General features: G+C 42.9%; 1 protein-coding gene across 1 annotated transcript in view; it reads right to left on the minus strand.

Moving 5' to 3' along the window:
- The window catches only part of glis3 (GLIS family zinc finger 3), a 554300-nt gene that overhangs the window by 336232 nt on the left and 194069 nt on the right, over positions 1 to 23999 (minus strand). Inside the window, exon 4 of the mRNA XM_067983286.1 lies at positions 13362 to 14397. Within this exon, the coding sequence (XP_067839387.1) occupies positions 13362 to 14397 (1036 nt within the window). The remainder of the gene's footprint in view (positions 1 to 13361; positions 14398 to 23999) is intronic.

A 23999-nucleotide genomic window follows, 5' to 3' on the forward strand; every position in this document is an offset into this window, starting at 1 on the left:
GAGTTAGCTAAGCTAAATAACTACTGTAAAAGCATATATTGCGAAACTGGTACTACTTGTGCATTCTTTTACTGTTTAATAGATTTATTTGGCAGTTAAAGCCAAAGTCAAAGTGTAATGCTATCCTGCCACCTTCCAAAGATAAGGAGGATCATGTGATAAAGCTGAAATAAAATGAAAAGGGTTCTCTGCTCATTCTTTAGGCACATCACAAATTTACCTGTTATGTGGGCAAGTGAAAATACTGTCTCTGGGATATATGGAGCTATGGCTCACCTATGAGTGTAGTCTGAAATATGAAAGTCAAAAATTTGTGGAGTAAAAAAGGAAAAAGTCCAAAACATAAGAGTTAGTTCACATATACATTTGGTATAGCAGTGCTACTTAGAAGGGCATTTAGAGTGGTAGCCCTATCTGATTAAACAGCCTTTTCCAAATTTGCTGTTACCTTATGTTATGGTTAAAGATCTTTGCTTCTTAATATTTTAGTTAATCAAAATTTATATTGAGAGCAGTGCAATAAGATTGAAATGCACAGCGTTGGTGCCCTTGGAACAATACTCCTACATTAATAATCTTGAAGAGAGGGGGCTAAAGATGGTAAACTGGGTGAGGGGAAATAATGAAAGTTGGAAGACTTCGTATGGTGTAATCTTCAGTTGGGTCTACGACAAAACTGGAATAGATAAATTGTTAAAGAAGCTTTTGGGGTTGATTTTCTTGTCCGATACATCTAGTGGAACTGGGGATGGGTGTGAGAACGTCTTCCACATCTTTTTCTAGCCACTACGTAAGTAGTGCACCAAATCATAATCACATCTATATGATTGCTGCCACCAATGAGAAACCTCAAATACATGAGCTTTTTTGAGGAGGAAGTTTACCAGAATAAAGGACCAGTAAAGGTCAAGCTGCACCAGAGGTGTATTATATCAATCCTCAAATTTGCATCTACAGAGGCGCAGATACCTCACTTTGTCAGAGGAATAGTATATGCAGAGGCTCCTATTCTGAAAGGATGTTGGGTCAGCAGATCCAATGGCACAAATAAGATACATGAATGTCTGAATAACTGTTATTGAATGGATGAATAGATCTTTGGAAGCATGCAATCATGATATATCATGCTTTCAATGATACTGCATGAAAGGTGGCATTCTCGGGCGAACAACAACCAGTAATGCAATTAGATAAAAACATTCACAGTGTTGGTGCCGTTGGAACAATATCCCTGCATGGATCACCATCTTCAGGAGAGAGGAATGAAGACGGAGAATTAGGTTTGGCTGCACCCATCAAGATTTCACCAGCCATTATCTACAGGCATCATCACACCTACCTAGCAATGATCTTCAAGAACTTTTTTCATTGGTTTCACATCAGAAGCAGATGCATGGCTGTGCCATCTGCTGGTAGGAAATCTGCAAGTAACTTGCAGACAGTAGCATCTGCAAATAACATGCAGGCAATAGCTACGGCTTCTAACTTGCCTCCATCTCCTTCTTCTAGGAAAGTTGCAAAGTTGATCTATGGGGGACAGTACCCTAGTTTTTTTAAATTCATTTATGGAATGTGGGCGTCGCCGGCAAGGCCACCATTTATTGCCCATCCCTAATTGCCCTTGAGAAGGTGGTGGTGAGCCGCTTTCTCGAACCGCTGCAGGTACTCCCACATTGCTGTTAGGAAGGGAGTTCCAGGATTTTGACCCAGCAATGATGAAGGAACGGCGATATATTTCCAAGTTGGGATGGTGTGTGACTTGGAGGGGAACGTGCAAATGGTGTTCCCATGTACCTGCTGCCCTTGTCCTTCTAGGTGGTAGAGGTCGTGGGTTTGGGAGGTGCTGTCGAAGAAACCTTGGCGAGTTGCTGCAGTGCATCTTGTAGATGGTACACACTGCAGCCATGGTGTGTCGGTGGTGGAGGGAGTGAATGTTTAAGATGATGGATGGGGTGCTAATCAAGCGGGCTGCTTTGTCGTGGATGGTGTCGATCTTCTTCAGTGTTGTTGGAGCTGCACTCATCCAGGCAAGTGGACAGCATTCCATCACACTCCTGACTTGTGCCTTGTAGATGGCAGAAAGGCTTTGGGGAGTCAGGAGTTGAGTCACTCACCACATAATACCCAGCCTCTGACCTTCTCTTGTAGCCACAGTATTTAGGTGGCTGGTCCAGCTAAATTTCTGATCAATGGTGACCCCCAGGATGTTGATGGTGGGGGATTCAGCGATGGTAATGCCGTTGAATGTCAAGGGGAGATGGTTAGACTGTCTCTTGTTGGAGATGGTCATTGCCTGGCACATGTCTGGTGCGAATGTTACTTGCCACTTATCAGCCCAAGCCTGGATGTTGTCCAGGTCTTGCTGCATGCGGGCACGGACTGCTTCATTATCTGAGGGGTTGTGAATGGAACTGAACACTGTGCAATCATCAGCAAATATCCCCACTTCTGACCGTATGATGGAGGGAAGGTCATTGATGAAGCAGCTGAAGATATTTGGGCCCAGGACACTGCCCTGAGGAACTCCTGTAGCGATGTCCTGTGGCTGAGATGATTGGCCTCCAACAACCACTACCATCTTCCTTTGTGCTAGGTATGACTCCAGCCACTGGAGAGTTTTCCCCCTGATTCCCATTGACTTCAATTTTACTAGGGCTCCTTGGTGCCACACTCAGGGCAGTCACTCTCACCTCACCTCTGGAATTCAGCTCTTTTGTCCATGTTTGGACCAAGGCTGTAATGAGGTCTGGAGCAGAGTGGTCCTGGCAGGACCCAAACTGAGCATCGGTGAGTAGGTTATAGGTAAGTGCCACTTGATAGCACTGTCGACGACACCTTCCATCACTTTGATGATAATTGAGAGTAGACTGATGGGGCGGTAATTGGCCAGATTGGATTTGTCCTGCTTTTTGCGGACAGGACATAACTGGGCAATTTTCCACTTTGTCGGGTAGACTCCAATGTTGCAGCTATATTGGAATAGCTTGGCTAGAGGTGTGGTTAGTACTGGAACACAAGTCTTCAGCACTACAGCCAGGATGTTTTCGGGGCCCATAGCCTTTGCTATATCCAGTACACTCAGCTGTTTCTTGATATCACATGGAGTGAATCGAATTGGCTGACGACCAGCTCATATGATGTTGGGGTTCTCAGGAGGAGGCCAAGATCGATCATCCACTCGTGGATGTTGATAATGGGGGAATTGGCGGTGGTAATGCCGTTGACTGTCAAGGGGAGGTGGTTAGACTCTCTCCAGTGTGGCAAATGGGGCCTCCTCATAACCATCTCATGCAGCATCAACTCCATTTAAGCAATTGTCAATTGGGAACAGGTGGTGTGTTACTCCATCACTTGCCTACAGTGGCTGGAGTCATACCTAGCACAAAGGAAGTTGGTAATTGTTGTTGGAGGCCAATCATCTCAGCCCCAGGACATTGCTGCAGGAGTTCCTCAGGGCAGTGTCCTAGGCCCAACCATTTTCAGCTGCTTCATCAATGATCTTCCCTCCTTCATAAGGTCAGAAATGGGGATGTTCGCTGATGACTGCACAGTGTTCAGTTCCATTCGCAATCCCTCAGATAATGAAGCAGTCCGAGCCCGCACGCAGCAAGACCTGGAAAACATCCAGGCTTGGGCTCATAAGTGGCAAGTAACATTCGCGCCAGACAAGTGCCAGGCAATGACCATCTCCAACAAGAGAGAGTATAACCACCTCCCCTTGACATTCAACGGAATTACCATCGCCGAATCCCCCACCATCAACATCCTGGGGGTCACCATTGACCAGAAACTTAACTGGACCAGCCATATAAATACTGTGGCTACGAGAGCAGGTCAGAGGCTGGGTATTCTGTGGCGAGTACTCACCTCCTGACTCCCCAAAGCCTTTCCACCATCTACAAGGCATAAGTCAGGAGTGTGATGGAATACTCTCCATGTGCCTGGATGAGTGCAGCTCCAACAACACTCAAGAAGCTCGACACCATCCAGGACAAAGCAGCCTGCTTGATTGGCACCCCATCCACCACCCTAAACATTCATTCCCTTCACCACCGGCGCACTGTGGCTGCAGTGTGTACATCTACAGGATGCACTGCAGCAACTCGCCAAGGCTTCTTCGACAGCACCTCCCAAACCCGCGACCTCTACCACCTAGAAGGACAAGAGCAGCAGGCACATGGGAACAACACCACCTGCACGTTCCCTTCCAAGTCACACACCATCCCGACTTGGAAATATATCGCCGTTCCTTCATCGTCGCTGGGTCAAAATCCTGGAACTCCCTACCTAACAGCACTGTGGGAGAACCTTCACCACACGGACTGCAGTGGTTCAAGAAAACGGCTCACCACCACCTTCTCAAGGGCAATTAGGGATGGGCAATAAATGGTGGCCTTGCCAGCGACGCCCACATCCCATGAACGAATATAAAAAAAAGACTCATGCCTGCACATTGGGTTTCTTTTAATTTTATTTTTGCCCATCACTTCTTAGCCCTCTCCACTTCAGTCATGGAAAATATTGTCAATGGGCTGCAATGCCTTTTACCCTAATCTGCCACTTCCCTTTAATTTACATTTCACCTAGACAGAGCTTTCCACTCTCATCATTATTTTGCTCCCTGCACATATCCAACTCTACACTTGGAGCTGTGAATAATTCTGCAAATACCCTGACCCACAAGAATTGAGTCCTATTAGCACATTACCATTCTGGCAAAATATGCCCCATATGTTTCTTAGAATTGCAAATTCCACAACATAAGTCATGGCTGGATATCTTAGTTCAACTCCCACTGACCCCAAAGAGTCACCTTGATTGCAGTTACATTTCTGCACTGCTGCTCAAAAACAGACAAGGTTTTATTTGATACTACAAGCACCATGGTGAAAGAAGGTACTAATTTGTGAAAGTGTCAACATGCTTATTTGGTTGTGAGCTTTTTGAAAAAAAATTAGTTATTGAAACAACATTTGTTTAGTATACATGCCTGAAGCCCCATTTAGTTTCTCCCTCCTAGACTGTTGTCCTGAACTAAATGCCATTCCTCAGCACTTATAGTGACAGTAGCCCAAGTTGGAACACCCGGGGAGTTAATTCGAGTTACATCGAAACTGCAGCACAGAAATAGGCCATTCGGCCCAACTGGTCTATGCCAGCGTTTATGCTCCACACAAGCCCCCTCCCTCCCTACTTCATCTCACCCTATCAGGATACCTTTCTATTCCTTTCTCCCTTGTATGCTTATTTAGCTTCCCCTTAAATACATCTATGCTATTTGTCTCAACTACTCCTTGTAGTACTGCATTCCACATTCTTACAATTCTTTGGGTAAATAAGTACCTCCTGATTACCTTATTGGATTCATTAGCGACTATTTTATATTAATGACCTCTAGTTTTGGAGTCCCCCACAAGTGGAAACATTTTCTCTATGTCTACCCTATCAAACCCCATCATTATCTTAAAGACCTCTGTCAGGTCACCCCTCAGCCTTCTCTTTTCTGGAGAAAAGAGTCCCAGCCTGATCAGCCTTTCCTGATAAGAATATCCTCTCCAGTTCTGGTATCATCCTTGTGAATCTTTTTTGCACCGTCTTCAATGCTTCTATGTCCTTTCTACAATATGGAGACCAGAACTGTGCACAATACTCCATGTGTGGTCTAATCAAGGTTCTATGCAAGTTTAACGTAACTTGTTTCACATAAATTCTGCAGGTTGAGTTTTGAGTTTGACAGAGGAATTGGGTGGAATTTATATTAACTGTTTACACTTGCCTTACAGAATTCCCTGTGGATATTGCAGGTCTAGTGTCAGAGTGGCACGTGTTATCATACTTCTCTGATGTCCTTATCTGCATGATAATGCTGTCAATCTGGCATCAAAGCCGTGTTTAACAGTACTCTTGGAAAAGTAGGTCTTGTATCACAAGTGAGGCTAAATTATAATTCCATCTGATATGCAATGGGTTTTTAAAAATTGTAAGTATATAATTTAAAAAGAAATGTCAAATAAGGTTCCCCCAGTGACTCAATGGGGGCAATTTTAACCTAATTTGCCTGGTGGGAAACTGACGGAATCGGGTACCACGTAGGCTTTACATCCCGCCCAATTCTATTCTCAAATGAAGTCAATGGAAAGTAATGTCGGGCGGCATGTAAATCCAACGTTCCACCCGATTCCATTGGTTTCCTGCCAGGCGAGTTTGGTTAAACACATTGGGTGAAATTTTAACCTATGAGTAGCTGAGATATACAGATTAAACTGTTTCCAGGTTTCATCCCCTGTCTGTGCTGACTTAACTGGTCTCAGCCACAAAAACAGGAAGGGTGCAACAATTACCCTCAAATTCAAATGTACTGCATAATTAAAACGCGGTCTTGGGTATAATAGCTTCTGTACGTTTATTGGTAAGAGTACCAAATGCAAGGGATTTTGAGCCATATTCTGAGCATGAGGTTTCTATTTAAAAAAAGGCACTGGTTTTCCTTTGGGTTCTAAGAAAGAGCTCAATGTATTCTTTCGATAGCTTATACAGAAGAAAGGAGCTTAAAGAAAGTCCAGCATATGAAATAAATGTATTTACCTGTACAGATGGTAGGTATTAATAATATTTGAATCAGCATCCAAAAATGTTAGTCTTTCTTGCACACTAATGTTAACTATCAGGGGAGTAGAAGAATGTTACAGCTTCATTCAATGTAATTCCACAGTATTCTGTAAAACCCATTAAAAATTAAGTGCTTAGAATGTTATAGCAACAGTGAGCTAAGGTCAGATACCTAGAGAGTTTGCTTTTGATGCAACATTTAAATTTGGGTAAAATACTCACAAGGGACGCAATTTGATAGCAAAATAGTTTGTGGCAGGATGTCTAACGATAACCTAAGTTAAATGACCTTTAGTCATAAGTCATTTAATTCCTTTTGATGCCAGCTCTCCGGAGGATTTTATGCATGTCAAACAGTTTAACTTGAAACAGTTTCATCATCAGTGTCCCTGTGTAACTGAGTAATAGATAAAAAAATCAGAACTATTAGATATATATATATAAATAAAATAGAATGTGTAATTAAAATGGAGAGTAACAAATAGCTGGGAGTGATTACTGCCTTGAAATCCTCTAACCTATCTGTTATTTTTTAATAATATGCACTGTTCTTTCTGTGGGTAGTTTTATTGTTTTGGGTCTGTCGTAATGTCGACAATGCCTGTTGGTGCTGATGATGGTGGCTACATAATGATCATATACTGAGGGATTAATACCTGACATCACTACTACAACTTTATTGGCAAACTAACTACAGTTGATTGTTATGAAATGTTGTGGCAAGTATATATATCTAAATTGCTAAATAATTTGCAAACACTTAGAAAATATGAGCTGGCTTAAAACAAAACAACTGCCATTTTTAATGGCTGATACGGTACCTCATTTTATGGAATGTATTATTCTTAATAATTATAAGATCTTGCAAAAATATCAGCTACATGTTTGAGATTATATTATAGAAAATGTTTAAAACACCCTAACTCAGCACACAAAACAAATCACATTCCCACTCTATCTTCAACAAATGTGTGCTAAAATACGTGTTTATATGTGTGTGAACATAACAGTTGTAAAAGGGAGGAAAATGCACCCAGTAAAATATACAAAAAGAGAACTGGCAACGTGATTTATTCACAATAAAAGAATTGGTGAAAGAAGAAATGCTATGTACGAAAACATATCTGGTTAGTAGTTGGTGCTATGAAAATAACTCGATACTCCTGTGAATTGCTACAGGTCTGACTGAATTCTTTCTTTTGTGGTTACCACACAACTAATTTGATTTACCCAAAAATCAATTTACATAGGATTTGTCCTCTCTGTTTAACTTTTTGCCCCACATTTCAGCAGATGTCATTCAAAAATTTTTGAAAATCATTTTTTCATCATATCCATTAACAATTCGATAGACCAGAAAAAACACTATTTGTTGTATTCAGTTAAAAGATGTCATTTTCTTTCTAATGTGTACAAATCAAATTTCAAAACACACAATGCCATAAATCATGTTGAAATGTATCATCGTGTCACTGTGTGCATTATCAATGTAACTAAAAATGAAGCCTAGTCCTTATGGCTGCTCTCTGTAACTTAACAGAATGGGGTTTGTCAAACACTTGGGGGTAGAAATTTGTTTTGGGAGATAGAGCAAAGCAGTCGGTATCGCTTTAGTCGCCTGTTATACAATCTCGTCAGATATTCAGCTCTATTGAAGTAAACTGAACTGAATATCCAGCAAGGCGTGCAGCAGGCGGCTGATGCGATACTGACCGTTTTATACTAGCACCAAGATAAATTTCTACCCCTTGTTTTTTCGTAATGACAATGTCCCTTTAAACTCTACTTGTTGTTCCTGATACAATCCATCAATGTTTCTCTAACACAGGGAAACTGCTTTTTCAAAAAATATGTAAAATCTGGTTCTGATTTCCCACAAAAAGCACAGTATAAAACAAGGCCAGTTGCTCAGGTATGCCAGATCACATGCCACCTCATGGGAAATGAAATTAAAATTACTGAATGACAGATCTTAAATTGTGCTTTCTGAAGTAAAATAGTTTCTGGCAGGTATTCTTACTGACTGCTGCCAGTAGGACATCTGGAGAGGATTTCTCCCCTCTGTTTTACTTTTTTTTTTCTTCCCCATCCTTCCAGCAAATGTCATTCAAAAATTTCTGAAGATCATACTTCTATCATACCTGTTAGGAGTTTGATATACCAGATGCCTCATGGGATACATGCCAATGGCTCAGAAATGTTTCTTCTCTGACATGACTAAACTTCCCCAGATGTCACAAAAAAGCATGTTTTTTGTTTGCAGTTTCCAGTAGTAGAGACGTTACCATTCATCATGTTTATTTAAAATGATAGCACCCCAAGCTGTCAATTTAATCATCGAAACCTCATTTTGTCTCTATATGTGATTCAAAGACATTAGTATTAGCATGAGAACTTTATTTTTTTTTGGTGGAACAGGTTTAAAATCGGAAGAAAATGTTTCAGTCTGGCATGGGACCATGAGTTATCCTGATCCACCTATATGAAATCTCATTGGCAATGTAAATCGAATTCAGACTGTGAAATGCTGTTTTCTGGAACTGCATTTTATTGGTTACCGTACTGGATAGCCACTGACAAAAGCCTCGTATTTCAATGAAGAGAGTAACACAATATAAAAAAAAACTGAGAGATGGATATAATTCTATCCATATGGATAAAAATTAGATTGCATTCAGATTTACTAAACATGGTTCTTATGACTGGTAAAATGTACTTAAAGAGGAATTCAATTCTAATTCAAATCATGAGCAAATGTTGCTTCTGGCTGTGCAATGTTACCAGTGCCAGATATATTAGGGATGATCGAAGTATGACAGGCCATTTAAGAAAAAATTTTGTGTTATTCCATTTTTATGCCAGTTTCAACATACCAAAGGACAATTGGGTGACACAGTGGGTCCTTTCCCATCTGATATCTGGGTTCAGTTCCAATGAAGATCAATAAGGTGAAAATCTCCTCTCATGTGACAGTAAGGGCATAAAAGGAAACACATTTGAGGAATCTCAACCCCACCTTCTTGTACCTTTACCCATAGCATTAAGCTGTCTCAAATGCTTCAAACATTGGTACTAATGCAGCAATCATTTAGGGGCTGTGAGGTTAGGCAGTTTAGAACATTTCTTTTGTTCATTCTTAGGATGTGAGCTTCATGGTGAGGCTGACATTTATCCCCCGTCCCTAGTTGCTCTGAAAAGGTGGTGGTGGGCCATTTTCTTGAACCACTGCAGTCCTTGTGGTGAAGGTACTCCCACAATGCTGTTAGGTAGGGAGTTCCAGGATTTTGACCCAGCAACGATGAAGGAAGAGTGATGTATGTCCAAGTCAGGATGGTGTGCGACATCAAGGGGAGCTTGGAGGTGATGATGTTCTCATGTCCTTCCGGGTGCTGAAGGTCGCGGATTTGGGAGGTACTACCAAGAAGCCTAGACGAGTTGCTGCAGTACATCATGTAGATATTACACACTGCAGCCAGGGTATGCTGATGGTGGAGGGGGTGGATATTCCGGCTAGTAGATGAGATGTGATCAAGTGAACTGCTTTGTCCTGGATAGTGTTCAGCTTCTTGAATGCTGTTGCAGCTGCAAGTAGAGTTGGTGGAGAGACTTTAGGGAGGTAGGTGGTGAGCCACTTGCTGCAGAATACCGAACCATTGACTTGGTCCACCAACCATGACATTTATGTAACTGTTGCAGTTGTGTTTCTGGTCAAAAGCGACACCCAGGATGTTGATGGTGGGGGACTCATGATGGTAATGTCATTGAATGTTATGGGGAGGTGGTCAGGCTATGTCTCGTTGGAGATGGTCGTTGCCTGGCACTTGTGTAGTGCAAATGTTACTTGCCATTTATGCACCAAAGTATGGATATTGTCCAGGTCTTGCTGCACATGTGCATGGACTGCTTTATTTTCTGAGGAATTGAGAAAGGAGCTGAACATAGTACAATCATCTGCGAACGGTCCCACTTCTGATCTTATGATGGAGGGAAGGTCATTGATGATGCAGCTGATGATAGTTGGGCCAAGGTCACTGCCCTGAAGAACTCCTGCAGCAATGTTCTGGGGCTAAAATGATTGGCCTCCAACAACCACGACCATCTTCTTTTGTGCTCGGTATGATTCCATCCACTGGAGTATTTTCCCCCATTCCTCACTGACTTTCATTTTACTAAAACTCCACGGTGCCACACTCAGTCAAATGATGCCTTGTTGTCAAGGGAAGTTACTCTCACCTCACTTCTGGAATTCAGCTCGTGTCCATGTTTGGACTATGGTTATAATGAGGTCTGGAGCGGAATGGTCCTGGCAGAACCCAATCTGAGCATTGGTGAGCAGGTTATAGGTTAGTAAATGCCTCTTGAAGGCACTGTTGACAACAACTTTCATCATTTGTCATGTTGGAGGGTGCTCTTCCCAGGCTGTTTTCAAGGAGCATTATTAGGGTAACACAAGGGTAGCTGTACATTTAATTTTACTTATTCTGTATATGGTCTGTGAATATGATATTGTCAGGGTAACATAAAGGCAGATGACCTATGAAATTATGCTACACTAAATCTGAAGCGACTGATGTCACAGGATACAAGATTATTTTTCCCCTTTCTTTAGTACAATTGACTAATATATTTAGAGCAAATACATGCACAAAGCTCACTTCCCACCTTTTGGAATATAAACTTCTAAAGGAAATTCTTCATTGCTATGCTGGAATAATTTCAAACAAACTTTTAGATTATGCGACGATTGATAGTTTCAGAAAATATTTGTGGTATTTGTATTTTTCATCCTTTACTACTCAAAGGAAGATAAAAACAACCTGTGGGCTGAACTGACTGCTTTGCCAACATTCCTCAAGCAATGCACAACACAGTGATCTGCCTCACCTTCTGTATGACTGCTTGTATGATAACCATAGAAGACACTAAACTCTTGATGGGTCAAATCCTTGATGGGTCAATCTATCTGCGGTCTAATATGAGACTGTAATATATGCCACAAGTGGCAGTGTCATCTTCGTGATCTATTGTTCACATTTTATGGAGATGGCATCACAACTAAGAATAGATGGCACTATGAAAAATAACATGGCACAATGACTTCACTGAAACCATTTCATAATCGCTTGTGTGTTCGTTTAGTTCCTGCCTAAAATTAAAATTTTCAGCTAACCTTTATCACTTTCATTTTAGTTACTAACTTGACTAATGTTAGAAATAGGATGCACAATGCAGAGCTGTTGCAACAGTGACGACCATAACTCAGTGACTGACTGTTGCTTGTGAACTATCAGGTCTGCCCACCTGTGGGACATAAGTCATGTCTTTGGTTTCTCATCACCTATCTCTGTGTAGTCTTCCAGAACTGAAAAATCTAGCAATTGCAATAGTCTACTGTTTTAATTTCTCAATTGTTAATTCTGAAGATTTGGTGATTATTTTTTTCTAAACAACCTACTGAAGGATTCCCCTACCCAAGACCCAGTATGCTGCTTTCAAATCCACAAACAGCCTTCCACCTCTTCTGTACTATTACTCTTTTCTAGAGCTCCATTCTCTTGGTTAGATCCTTCCTTTCAACAGCTTCTAACTGATTTTTTCAAAGTGCTTTTCAATTAATTTTGACTGGATTCAAATCAATGTGATACATATCCTGGCAAACTGTACAATATCAGCTTTTTGATTCGACAATGATAAAACAATGGCTTAAATGGTAAGGAATCAGTCCTTACCATTCAAGGACTGTAAATGGGGCATTGCAATTTTACTATATTCCTTGTATTTAAAAACACATCTTACATTTAAGGTGCATTGTACTATCCAGCCCTCTGTTGGGAGTGCACTTCAGGAAACTGCAGGCATATAACCCGTGATTTTCTATTTGCCAAGATGTGCTCCTTAAGAGTGCGCTCCTTGCTGGGAGCGTTGACTCGCAGATCACCCCTTAATGCAAACAATATACTTCATACATTCCCTGCTTCATGAACCAACTATGGCCAAGAGGGCTACTGCAGCCAATGCCTTCCACTAAATCCTTTCTGGGTTCTGTTGCTATGAGTTACATAAAATGATTCTGGGGATAACTCGCTCTCTGATGTTTCCCCTCCCTCCTTCCCTTCTTGTGGGGAAATGCATGGTTTCTGTTCAGTGTCTCTCTGCTATGGGGAGGTTAAAATATGGGATTCAATAATGTGAGGGACATAAAATCCAGATCCCATCACTCCATGGCACTGTGCATTGTTTGTGTAGCACCACTGTCCTGATTATTCTTTAAAATTAAAAGCAACAATGACTTTGTGCAACCTTGCCCTTTCACTTCCTTAATGTATAAGTAGTGTTTACTGTGATTAGTAACTAGGCTCACATATGATTTTATGAAACAGTATTAGAGATAATAAAATTGAATGTTCAGGTTTGGCATCATTCTCGTAACTAATGCGGCACAGAAGAAATCTGTTGGGGAGTGGAAGGTTAAACCATGGTGAAATAAAAACATTGGTATGATGTGCTTTGAATCAGAGTTATGTTACGGTTGAGACAGCCAGAGTTTCACTAAAACAGTGGCACTCTGTTATAAGCAAAACATAACCAGTTATTGTATTTTTGAAGGTTTTCTTTTTAAACAATAATCAAGATGGTAACCAAAATTGGAGGAGACTAACATGAGATATAAGTATATAAAGCCTCATGTCAGTGAAATAGTTGATTTGTAAGCAAATAAAAAGGAGATTACAGTACATTGCTTTGCCACCTACCGTACACTTGTTTGGCTTTTCTCCTGAATGCACCCTCATGTGGATCAACAGTTTGTAGCGAGCATTAAATGGCTTGTATCTGCGTGGGCAACCAGCCCAGAAGCAAGTAAAGTCCTCTCCTTTACGCTGGTCTATATGCGCCTTTTCAATGTGTCGCACAAGCTCCTCTTGTTCGTCATACATTGCACTGCAGTCTATCCATCGGCAGCAGTGCTTTCCATTAACTTTTGATGGCTCACCATCCTCATCCAGCTGCGTCCCTTGTGGTGAAGGCTGCCCATGTGGATGGGAATGGGTCATAAGATGCTGGTGGGCGTGGTAAGGTGGTGGAGGACCTTGGGGCAGTGTAGGTATTTCCATGCCTGAGGAGAATTCATCCAGTTGCTCGTTTTTAAATACATCATACTGCTGATTACCTATCACTGAGATACCCTGTTGAACAACCATGTTGTTCATCACCATGGGGTGCAGGGAAGACTGCTCCAGCTGCTGCATCCTCTGGTACACGCCATTGCTGGCCTCAAGGTCAGTGAGTGTAAAGAGATTACGCTCTTTACCTGCTGCATTGTAGGCCTGAGGGATGCAACTACCTCTCACTCCCAGGAAATGCCCACACACTTCAGGCTGAGGGGAAACATTAGCCGGAGACCCCCTGGACCCATTGATGTATGCGACTAAAGATGTTGGCGATGTACGGATAATGAGATCGATTCCAACTCCATCTGAAAAAGGTGAGGTGGAAAGACCTCTTTTCCTTGAACGAGCAGAATTAGATCGGGCAGAATTGCGAGAGCTATTCTCATTCCCAAACAGATAAGAAGGCAAAGAATTTGAGGTGCTGTTATTTGACATGGCAGTTCCAGGCGGTATACTCAGCACATCCCCTAGTTCACTGCCATTCTGGGAACCTTGGTTTGATGGGAGTGATGGAAGGATTGGATAACCATGAGGCCACTCTTGCTTCACATTCAAGGTTGACTGGCTTTCTATAAGGTTTAGTGCAGTTGAACCCGGTGATCCATCTGAGGTAATGGATCTAAAAAGTAAAAATAAAAAGACAATGTAAAAAAATTCAAAGTTGTCACAACTTCTTTTCACAGGTGACAAAACATCAGCTGCCACTTGAAATATCTGTTTCAGTGGAAAATGATACTTTGAAGTTGCCTTAATCTAACCTAATGATACAATTTCCTTTTCAGTGGGAAGGAGCCTAATTGTTGCAGACTGGAAGTTCAAATTTCATAAAGCAAAGCAAAGCTCAATTCCTTTGAAGTAATCAAAGAGAGCTTAACCATTCTATTGTGTGTCATCCTCTAGATTTGCACAAGGACTGGGACACAGTTGATTAAACTGCAAATTTATCCGTTCTGAAGACAGCCCAGATCTTGACAATCTAAATTTTCAAACAATTACGTTATTAGAGGAGAGATATACAAAGTGACGCTCAAAAAAACAAATGATTTGGTTCTTTTTACAACATAAGACACCGAGCCTTCAGCACACCAGTGAAGCCTGGCAGGGGACAAAGTCTCGGGTAAACTTGCAGGCAGGCGGCCATTTAAAAGACACCTACACTTTCAAGGTAAGTGCATTAGGCCTTTTAAAGGAGCTTATTGCGGGGTTTTTTTTGGTTTCCAGCTGGCTCTTAGGCTTTTGTGAACCTTGGTGCCAGGTGAAATTATTTATTTATTTAGTTTGCCCCAAGCTCCCTTTATTGGCACCAGAGGGGTTTCCACTAGGAATCCTTCGAGCGTGTTAGCTCGAAAGAAAAAGGGACCTGTGGACAGATGCCAAGCAGGTCAGGTTGCTTGAGAGGTGTTTTGTGCCCTCCTGCCCATGCTGGCATCCCAACATTCAGAAACATGCAGGCGTACTCTAATGAGCCAAATCTTGCTGGAGTGGGGCATCTTTTAGCATGTGCTGCTGGTTAGACTTTTTCCTGCACCCTTCAGCTCAAAATCTTTTTGTGCCGTAACTTGCTGGAAGTGTCAGCTGATAATGGCGACGAGGGCAATGGGGCATCTGGAACCTTTGTGAAGGCAGAACCAACAGTGTGTCTCCTTAACCAATGAGATCTAAAGATTGAAAAAGAAACAGAGGAAGGACAGAGAAGGAGAGTGAATTAGAATCGGTGAATTAGTGTCAAATCAGGTATAGAAAGATAAATAACGAGAGGGAAAGAAAGATTAGATTAAGAGAGAGAAAAAAAAAGAGACAGAAAGGAAAAGTAAGATAAAAATTTAAAATTTAAAATTTGAAATTTTTTAAATCTCTAAAAAGAATTCACTACATGCATTGTTAACACGTCATTATTATTCCAGCGAGATTGGGTCCAATATATTGGCGTGTTACCTCTGTTTGAAACGATTCATTACTGTCGCCATTCCAACACAAGTTCTTTTCCTGTTTCTATAGGGGTCTCCCAAGATGATGGCTCTGCTGCTAGTGATAGTGAACAAGCTAGAAGTTCACAGAAGTCCGCACTACTCACTTCACCTGGTGGAAGCATCTTGCTCAGTTTCATTCAGCCAAGGGCAACGTCCAAGGCAGCCTGAGCGGGAGCACTGGATGAAATACTGAGCATGAGGATCAAGTGCAGATGACAGCAGAGGAACAGAATGTGCTGACAGGATGGAAAGCTGGAGTCTTTCTTCAGCTGTTGAGGCCAGGGATTGGTACCTCACAGAGCCTACATCTAGAGGGAGGCTGCTCTCTGAGCACCAATGCTTCATGCAACCATTTGGGAATGAACATGGAGCTGGCAACTCAGGCAATGACTATGGAGGAGTCCACATGTATGCAGTGATGTACGATGACTTCACAAAACTGCACGCACCAAGGAGCTCGCGGCAACACCACAGCCATGTGCATCATAGCCACTGGTGACAAAGGAATTAAGCCCCTTCACAGTTTATCTCTTTAATGCTGACTAAGGCTCCAATTTATAGGATTCTCATGGTTGGACTGAACATGCTTGGGATTGGAGTGAGAGAACCCTAATGCAGGGCTTCACACATCTTAGCACTGGCCAGCGATATGACAAGCTACAGATCCCTGAAAATTTTGTGGGCAGCTTAGGACATGGCAGGAGTAGGCAAAGATGAGTCTGTTGCCTCTTGAAGTAGTACCACATCTGTTCCACCTGGCTGCCTCTAACAACAAAAGAAGAGCCAGATAGCAGGCAAGACCAAGCCTGAAAAAACATGCTATATACTGTCAGCAAGGGAAAACACCCTACCTGCCGATTCTTAGACTATGTCTAACTGGCATCTGCTGTTTTGCCATTTTTCGAGGGTTTCCACAATTCTTCCATCGAAATTACGGCGGACGAGCAGGAGAATCCCTGCGGAAATTCACCTGCTTAGTGCTTGTCTGCTAATACCACAGAGTCTTTCTGCGACTAATTTTTTTGGATGTTTTTATTCATAGTCCTTTTACAGCACCCAGTTTGATTATACCAGCAACGCGCTGGCACATCACCCAAATGGCCATTTATCATGTGAGTTTTAACAATTAAACAAGAAATACTTTCAAAACACATATGCTAAAAGTTGCCTACAAGGGATTTTTTAAAAGCAAAATGAATGAAAAATCACATTTTTAAGCTGTCCTAAATTTTAGAACTGAACAGCATAAATGTGTGTTCATCTCAGATTTGCCAGTATTTTATAATAATTTAAATTGGAATATTGGGGGGGTTGCAGTTATACTGCCACTTTTGTGACAATTCTCTTCATAGTAACACAAAGGTGGCAGTATAGCTCCGGAGTCAGATTGTGAATTTAACTCCGTAGTGCATTTGACTAGGAGAAGTGAAATATCTTGAAGCCGAGGTTTTCAAACCCGAGGTCAAAGTTGCAAGCTGCTGAATAACTCTGGTTTTCTGGAGTTTGGTTGTGCAGAAGGACATGTTCTGAATGCACTACATAATGATGTCATGATGCTATGGCTGTTGGTTATTTTTCCTTGCAGTATGTGCATGTCCTGGAGCTTGCAACCAGCTTCAGAATCTTATAAAATTTGAAGACAGCAGAGTGGCAGTATAATTCTAGTCCACATAACCATTGCGTACTCCACTCCAACATTGCTCTGTGCACTATACAGCACCCTTGGACTCCAAGAACTCTATTTTGCCTCTGGACACTGCCTGCATCTGTAGAATGTGCCAATACAGATTTTTCCTCACTCCTCCCCCAACTAACTGTCCAAATAGAAAAAAGAATTTCTTGAAAACAACCATCTGATCCAGGCATGTACTGCAGGCAATTGAATGTTTGACAACTTAATGGCATTGTACAATATATTGAAGATTAGCATTCAAAACAGTTTGGAGATATAGTAACATTATATTGAACCAAAACTAAAGAAAAACTCCTGGAACCATCAGGGAAAATGATATTTCAATTGGATAACCCCATAAAGTGCACGGGTCATGGATGTTCAGATGGATAGCCCCGAAATATCATGGGAGAAGGTAATTCAAATGAATAATCCCGTGACGTTCACTGCAAAGGGATATTCAGAGGGGATAACCAATTCAGTGGAGGCATTAAAGCTTAATTCAAAGGTGACTTTATAGAGTGCAAGTGTGGTAACTACTAGGTAGTATCAGAGAATATCACCTCTGGCAATTCATTCAATTGCTGTTTGCGGGACCTTGCCGTGTGCATATTGGCTGCTGCATTAGCCTACAAATCAACAATGAGGACACTTTAAAAGTAATCAATTGGTTGTAAAGCACTTTGGAACATTCCAATAAAGTGCTACATCTACATATATGCAACTTCTTTTTTCTCTTTGCCCTTCAACAATTGGCTCAATTGCTTTTTTTCCCACTGTTGGAAAATGCAACTTGTTGCCAAATTGCCGAAAAAGACAGAAACATCAAGTTTGCCACTTTCGGCATGGCATTATCTAACAGCAGAACCTCTTCATATGATGGGGGCAGCCAATTCAATGGAAAAGAAAACGGGCTGCAATTCGTTATCACCTCATTTTGCACTACTGCCAAAGACCAATTACACCCCCATTTTATTTCTGTTTTCTCCTCCTGATATTTTCTGCCAATTTTCTCCCCTCTATTCCCTCCTCTTCTGAAGGCATCGACATCTTACTGGGGTATGACTTTACAGGTGCCAGGCATCCCTCGGTACTTCACCCAAAGATCATTGTTTATGTATCAATTGAGAAAGTGAGTGTTGGCAGCCTATTGGGCTGCTGGCTGGCATCGTAGTCAACCTGATTTGTTCTTCACCCAACATTTACCTGTATGCAAGGATTGCTGGCTTCCAATCATGAGTAGGAATTGAGGACAATTTCCCATTCCCTAAGCAGTGGCACTGAGGTCAACTGAAATGTCCCAACCTGACTGAGATTAGTTAACTTAGAATAGACCGGTGACCGAACCTGGGATCCTGCTAATCTCTATTACTGTCTCAACCAGCTGAGTCACCAAGACAATAGCCCAGAAACTGCTCGGAGTGGCGAACCAACAGTGCTCACCGCTCCATGGTTTTATACTAACCCACTAACTTACTGCAGTCTTTACTTTGGGCATTTCCTCTAATAGGGAGCGAAGAAGAGCCCAGCAAAGCTAGGACCCATGGGAGAAGCAGGAGGATCATTCTCTCCGCTCGACCAATCAGATCTCAGCAATTTTGACACGCTCCGAACAGTTTCTGCAAGCTGGAATGTAAAATCCAGGAAGTGAAAGGTCCAACACTAAAATCATTTGTAAAATCAGTTCTAGACAGCGAAAAAAAGAAAGGGTAAGAAATAATCAAATTAAATAAAAGAGACAGAAGGGAAAAGTAAAAATATATTTTTTTAAATGACCAAAAACTATTAAAATAAGGAATAATGAGACTCCATGGGCCCGATATTACCATGGCGGCAGGTTCGCGGCGAGGGGTAGATTGGGCGTGTGGGTAACGCGCCCGGTGAAATCAGCACTAATGAGTGACAAATCCCCAGGACCAGATGGTTTCCATCTCAGGGTTTTAAAGGAAGTAGATGAGCACATTGCAGATGCCCTAACTATAATCTTCCAAAGTTCTCTAGATTCAGGAACTGTCCCTCTAGATTGGAAAATTGCACGTCACTCCGCTTTTTAAGAAAGGAGAGAGAGGGATACCAGGGAATTATCGACCAGTTAGCCTAACATCTGTTGTGGGGAAAATGCTGGAGTCTATAATTAAGGATAGGGTGACTAACTGAAATTTCTCGAGGTGTTCAATCAGAGAGAGTCAGCATGGATTTGTGAAAGGTCGGTCGTGCCTGACAAACCTGATTGAATTTTTCGAAGAGGTGACTAAAGTAGTGGAGAGGGGAATGTCAATGGATGTTATTTATATGGACTTCCAGAAGGCATTTGATAAAGTCCTACATAAGAGACTGTTAGCTAAGATGGAATCGAGGGAAAAGTACAGACTTGGTTGGGAAGTTGGCTGAGCGAAAGGCGACAGAGAGTAGGGATAATGGGTAGGTACTCACATTGGCAGGATGTGACTCGTGGAGTCCCGCAGGGATCTGTGTTGGGGCCTCAATTATTCACAATATTTATTGACGACTTAGATGAAGGCATAGAAAGTCTCATATCTAAGTTTGCCGATGATTGGTGGCATTGTAAGCAGTGTAGATGAAAACATAAAATTACAAAGGGATATTGATAGATTAGGTGAATGGGCAAAACTGTGGCAAATGGAATTCATGTGGACAAATGTGAGGTCATCCACTTTGGATCAAAAAAGGATAGAACAGGGTACTTTCTAAATGGTAAAAAGTTAAAAACAGTGGATGTCCAAAGGGACTTAGGGGTTCATGTACATAGATCATTGAAGTGTCATGAATAGGTGCAGAAAATAATCCATGAGACTAATGGAATGCTGGCCTTTATATCTAGAGGACGAGAGTACAAGGGGGTAGAAGTTATGCTGCAGCTATACAAAACCCTGGTTAGATCGCACCTGGAGTACTGTGTGCAGTTCTGGGCACCGCAGCTTTGGAAGGACATACTGGCCTTGGAGGGAGTGCAGCGTAGGTTTATTGGAATGATACCCGGACTTCAAGGGTTAAGTTACAAGGAGAGATTACACAAATTGGGGTGTATTCTCTAGAGTGTCGAAGGTTAAAGGGTGATCTGATCCAAGTTTATAAGATATTAAGGGGAACAGATAGGGTGGATAGAGAGAAACTATTTCCGCTGGTTGGGGATTCTAGGAATAGGGGGCACAGTCCAAAAATTAGAGCCAGACCTTTCAGGAGTAAGATTAGAAAACATTTCTACACACAAAGGGTGGTAGAAGTTTGGAACTCTCTTCCGCAAACAGCAATTGATACTGGCTCAATTGCTAAATTTAAATCTGAGATAAATAGTTTTTTGGCAACCAAAGATATTAAGGGATATGGGCCAAAGGCAGGTATATGGAGTTAGATCACAGATCAGCCATGATCTTATCAAATGGCGGAGCAGGCATGAGGGGCTGAATGGCCTACTCCTGTTCCTATGTTGCTATGTATTTTTAAGTATACCTGTTTTGTTGCGATATTAGTTACTTTCCAGCTGGAAAAATGAGCAAGTTGGCGCTGGTCCATTGTTTCAGTTGATTTCAGCCGGCGATATATCTTTAATTCAAAGCTGCCATATCAGTGGCGAACCAGGAGGAGCAAGTTCTGGATTTCCGCATTTGACTGTGCATGTGTGAACGCCAGAACTTGGTCCTCGATTTCGCCACTAACAACGGTGAGCGCTATTGAGCTCACCGTTTTTTTTAAGGTAATTTCTGAGCCATTGTTTTATTAGCTATCTTCCGAAATAAGTCTAAATCTGAGTCGTCTAAAATTGAATTGAATTCTAATTTTTGCTTGGAACTCAACCTGACCATCACTTTATTTAAATAAAATAAGTTTTATGTGTATTTTTAAAAATTAGATACATAGTTCTCGTGTGTCATGTTACTAGGGCAGACTTTGGTTTTAGAAGCTATATATTGTAATACTGGCTGCTTTTCAGAACTAAAACTTTGAAAGATTGTTTTTAATCATTGAAATGTGATGAATCAAATTTTAAAATTCTACTTTTTAAAAATTTGTTTTGTGAGCTCTGAAAGTACTCCCGAAAACATTAGTTGTTTCTGAATGTGTGTGTTTATATGTGAATTTGATGATAAGCAAGTACAGAACTTGTTGAGATGATATGATGTCAAAACAGTAAATATGCATAATGTAGCAATGCAGTGTAAGCATAGCACAGAGAAAAAGAGACTGAGTGCATCATTCATCACTATCGCCTGGTTCTACTCCAGCATGTTTCATTATAAGCCACAGGCTAAATTCTAAATCTTTTTGAGTGGATCGGTGGTGACACCGATACATCATAAGGTAAATTTTATTCCTGGCGTGGAGCCCTGGGTGTGCAGACTATTCTATTCAATTCACGAGCCACAAAGTTTAAGGGGTGTGGAGGTTAACAGGCTCTGCAGTTTTAATGGACAGAAAATCCAGCTCGGGTCACTGACCTCCACACCCGAATTTCCAAAGTGTGCTCATGATGTATGAATTCATAAAACCAACTCTCATATGTTTCCAAATGCTAATGCCCTAAAAGTAGCTTTTTATTTGATGACACAGAGCCTCATTGCATTACAAAAAATAAATGTTAATGAGTTGATTTACACAGAGTCCCAGCATGGTTTTCATCACAGTGTGATAAAAATAAAGATAACATTTTTACAGCATGACAAAGAAATCAAAGTTCTGCACCATGGGCCCGATTTTACCAGGGGTGTGGGTTGGCAGCGGGTAGTCAGTCGGGCTCGAGGAAAACGCGCCGTGCGAATTGAGTGCATCGCGCGCGCGATCGCGGGATGATTGATGTAATTAGCCGGCAGTTACGGGTTCCACGCTTCTCAGCTGCGTGCCGGCGGCCTGCGCATGCGCATTGACGTCTGAGCGATGGTGGAGCTCTATTTAAAGGGGCAGTCCACCAAAGCCCCTCCAGCCACAAACTATACTCCATGAAGGATGGAGGAGCGCAGGGGTAAGGCTGCTCCCCGATTCACGGACCACGCCCTCCAGGTGCTGCTGGACGGGGTCCGCATGAGGAGGGAGACGCTGTTCCCCACCGATGGAAGGAGGTGCCCTGCCAGCGCCACCAAGAGGGCATGGGAGGAGGTGGCCGCTGAGGTCACAAGCAGGGGAAACACCACCCGCACTTGGATGCAGTGCCGCAAGAGATTCAATGACCTCACCAGGTCCGGGAAAGTGAGTACACTAACGCACTCTGCGTCACTCCGTCTTACACATCACCTCAAACACCTCACAACCCCATCTCCACTGTCAGCACTGCGCTCCCGCACCAATCCTCACAGCCACCCAACTATCAGCCTCACAGTGCCTGCACATACCCACCGTCCCTGTCCCCACTCGACCACTACCACACACCCCAATGCCCATACAATGGGATGGCCATGTGGCACACGCATCCTCCCATCCATCTGGCACATGCTCAACCCACTCACACCAATGCTTGAAGAGTCTCACATTGTAATCATCACTCAATAACGTTTTTGTGTTTTGCCCTCACAGGAGAAGAGGGCCAGGAACGCACGCGATAGGGCACGCACCGGAGGGGGCCCGCCACATGAGGTGGCCCTGACAGACGCCGAGGTCGAGGCACTGGAGATCAGCCGCACGCTGCATTGCCTGTCGGTGGCGGATGGCGAGTCTGGTTCTGACGAAACGGCCGGTAAGGGAAAGCTGGCACTCACGACTCATGAGCGCGAATGATCTTAGCATCACATGGCAAATGCCGCACCGCCACATTTGGTCACATGCCTGATATTGCCCTCTGTTCTCTTGCAGGACCGTCTGCGATCGACGTTTCAGTTGAGGGCGATTCCTCAGAGGACATGCCCGTCTCTGAGGGTGCATCATCACACATGAGCCTTGCATCCACCAGCACAGATACACACACCTCGGTGGGTCCCCCCCCTCAGTTAGTTGGGATTGCACACGGTGAGTCACCGCGCACACGTGAGCATGAGCAGACCCTGGTGGCAGGGTCAGCCACGGAGGGTCTGCATCGGTGGGAGCACTCTTCTCCAGGCTCTGCTCAGCCGGACCCAGATGCTGAACCCAGGGGGCCACCAGTCAAAAGGAGAGTCGTCGAGGGGCACCAGCACATTGCTGAGGTACTGGGAGAGGTGCCACGCGCACTCTCCACAATCGCACGGAGGATGGAGGAGTCCAACTCCTGCATGAGGGGAATGGTGGCACAGGTGCAGGAGGGTATCGCCGAGATAGTGTCGCAGGGACGTGAAGGCATCTCTGAGATAGTGTCGCGGGTAGGTGTGGGAACGTCTGCGGTGGAGGACAGGCTAGCCTCCATCGAGCGTCACGCACAGCTCACCAATGAGTCCATCCAGGCCCTCACAACGGCTGTTTGGATTCAGGGTGAGCAACATTCTGCCGCCATCAACAGGTTGACAGATACATTGGAGGTGGCCTTGCAAGGTCTCACCCACGTCATCCAAACTGCCGTCCAGCAGGGTGGAAGGGGTGATGTGGGCCTTGGCCATGAGAGGGAAGATGGTGAACGGGGAAATGGAAGTGTGGACGCTACTCAAGGTGCCTCCACGT

Source organism: Heptranchias perlo, chromosome 4 (genome assembly GCF_035084215.1).
Source record: "Heptranchias perlo isolate sHepPer1 chromosome 4, sHepPer1.hap1, whole genome shotgun sequence".
In the NCBI taxonomy this organism is placed as follows: domain Eukaryota; kingdom Metazoa; phylum Chordata; class Chondrichthyes; order Hexanchiformes; family Hexanchidae; genus Heptranchias; species Heptranchias perlo.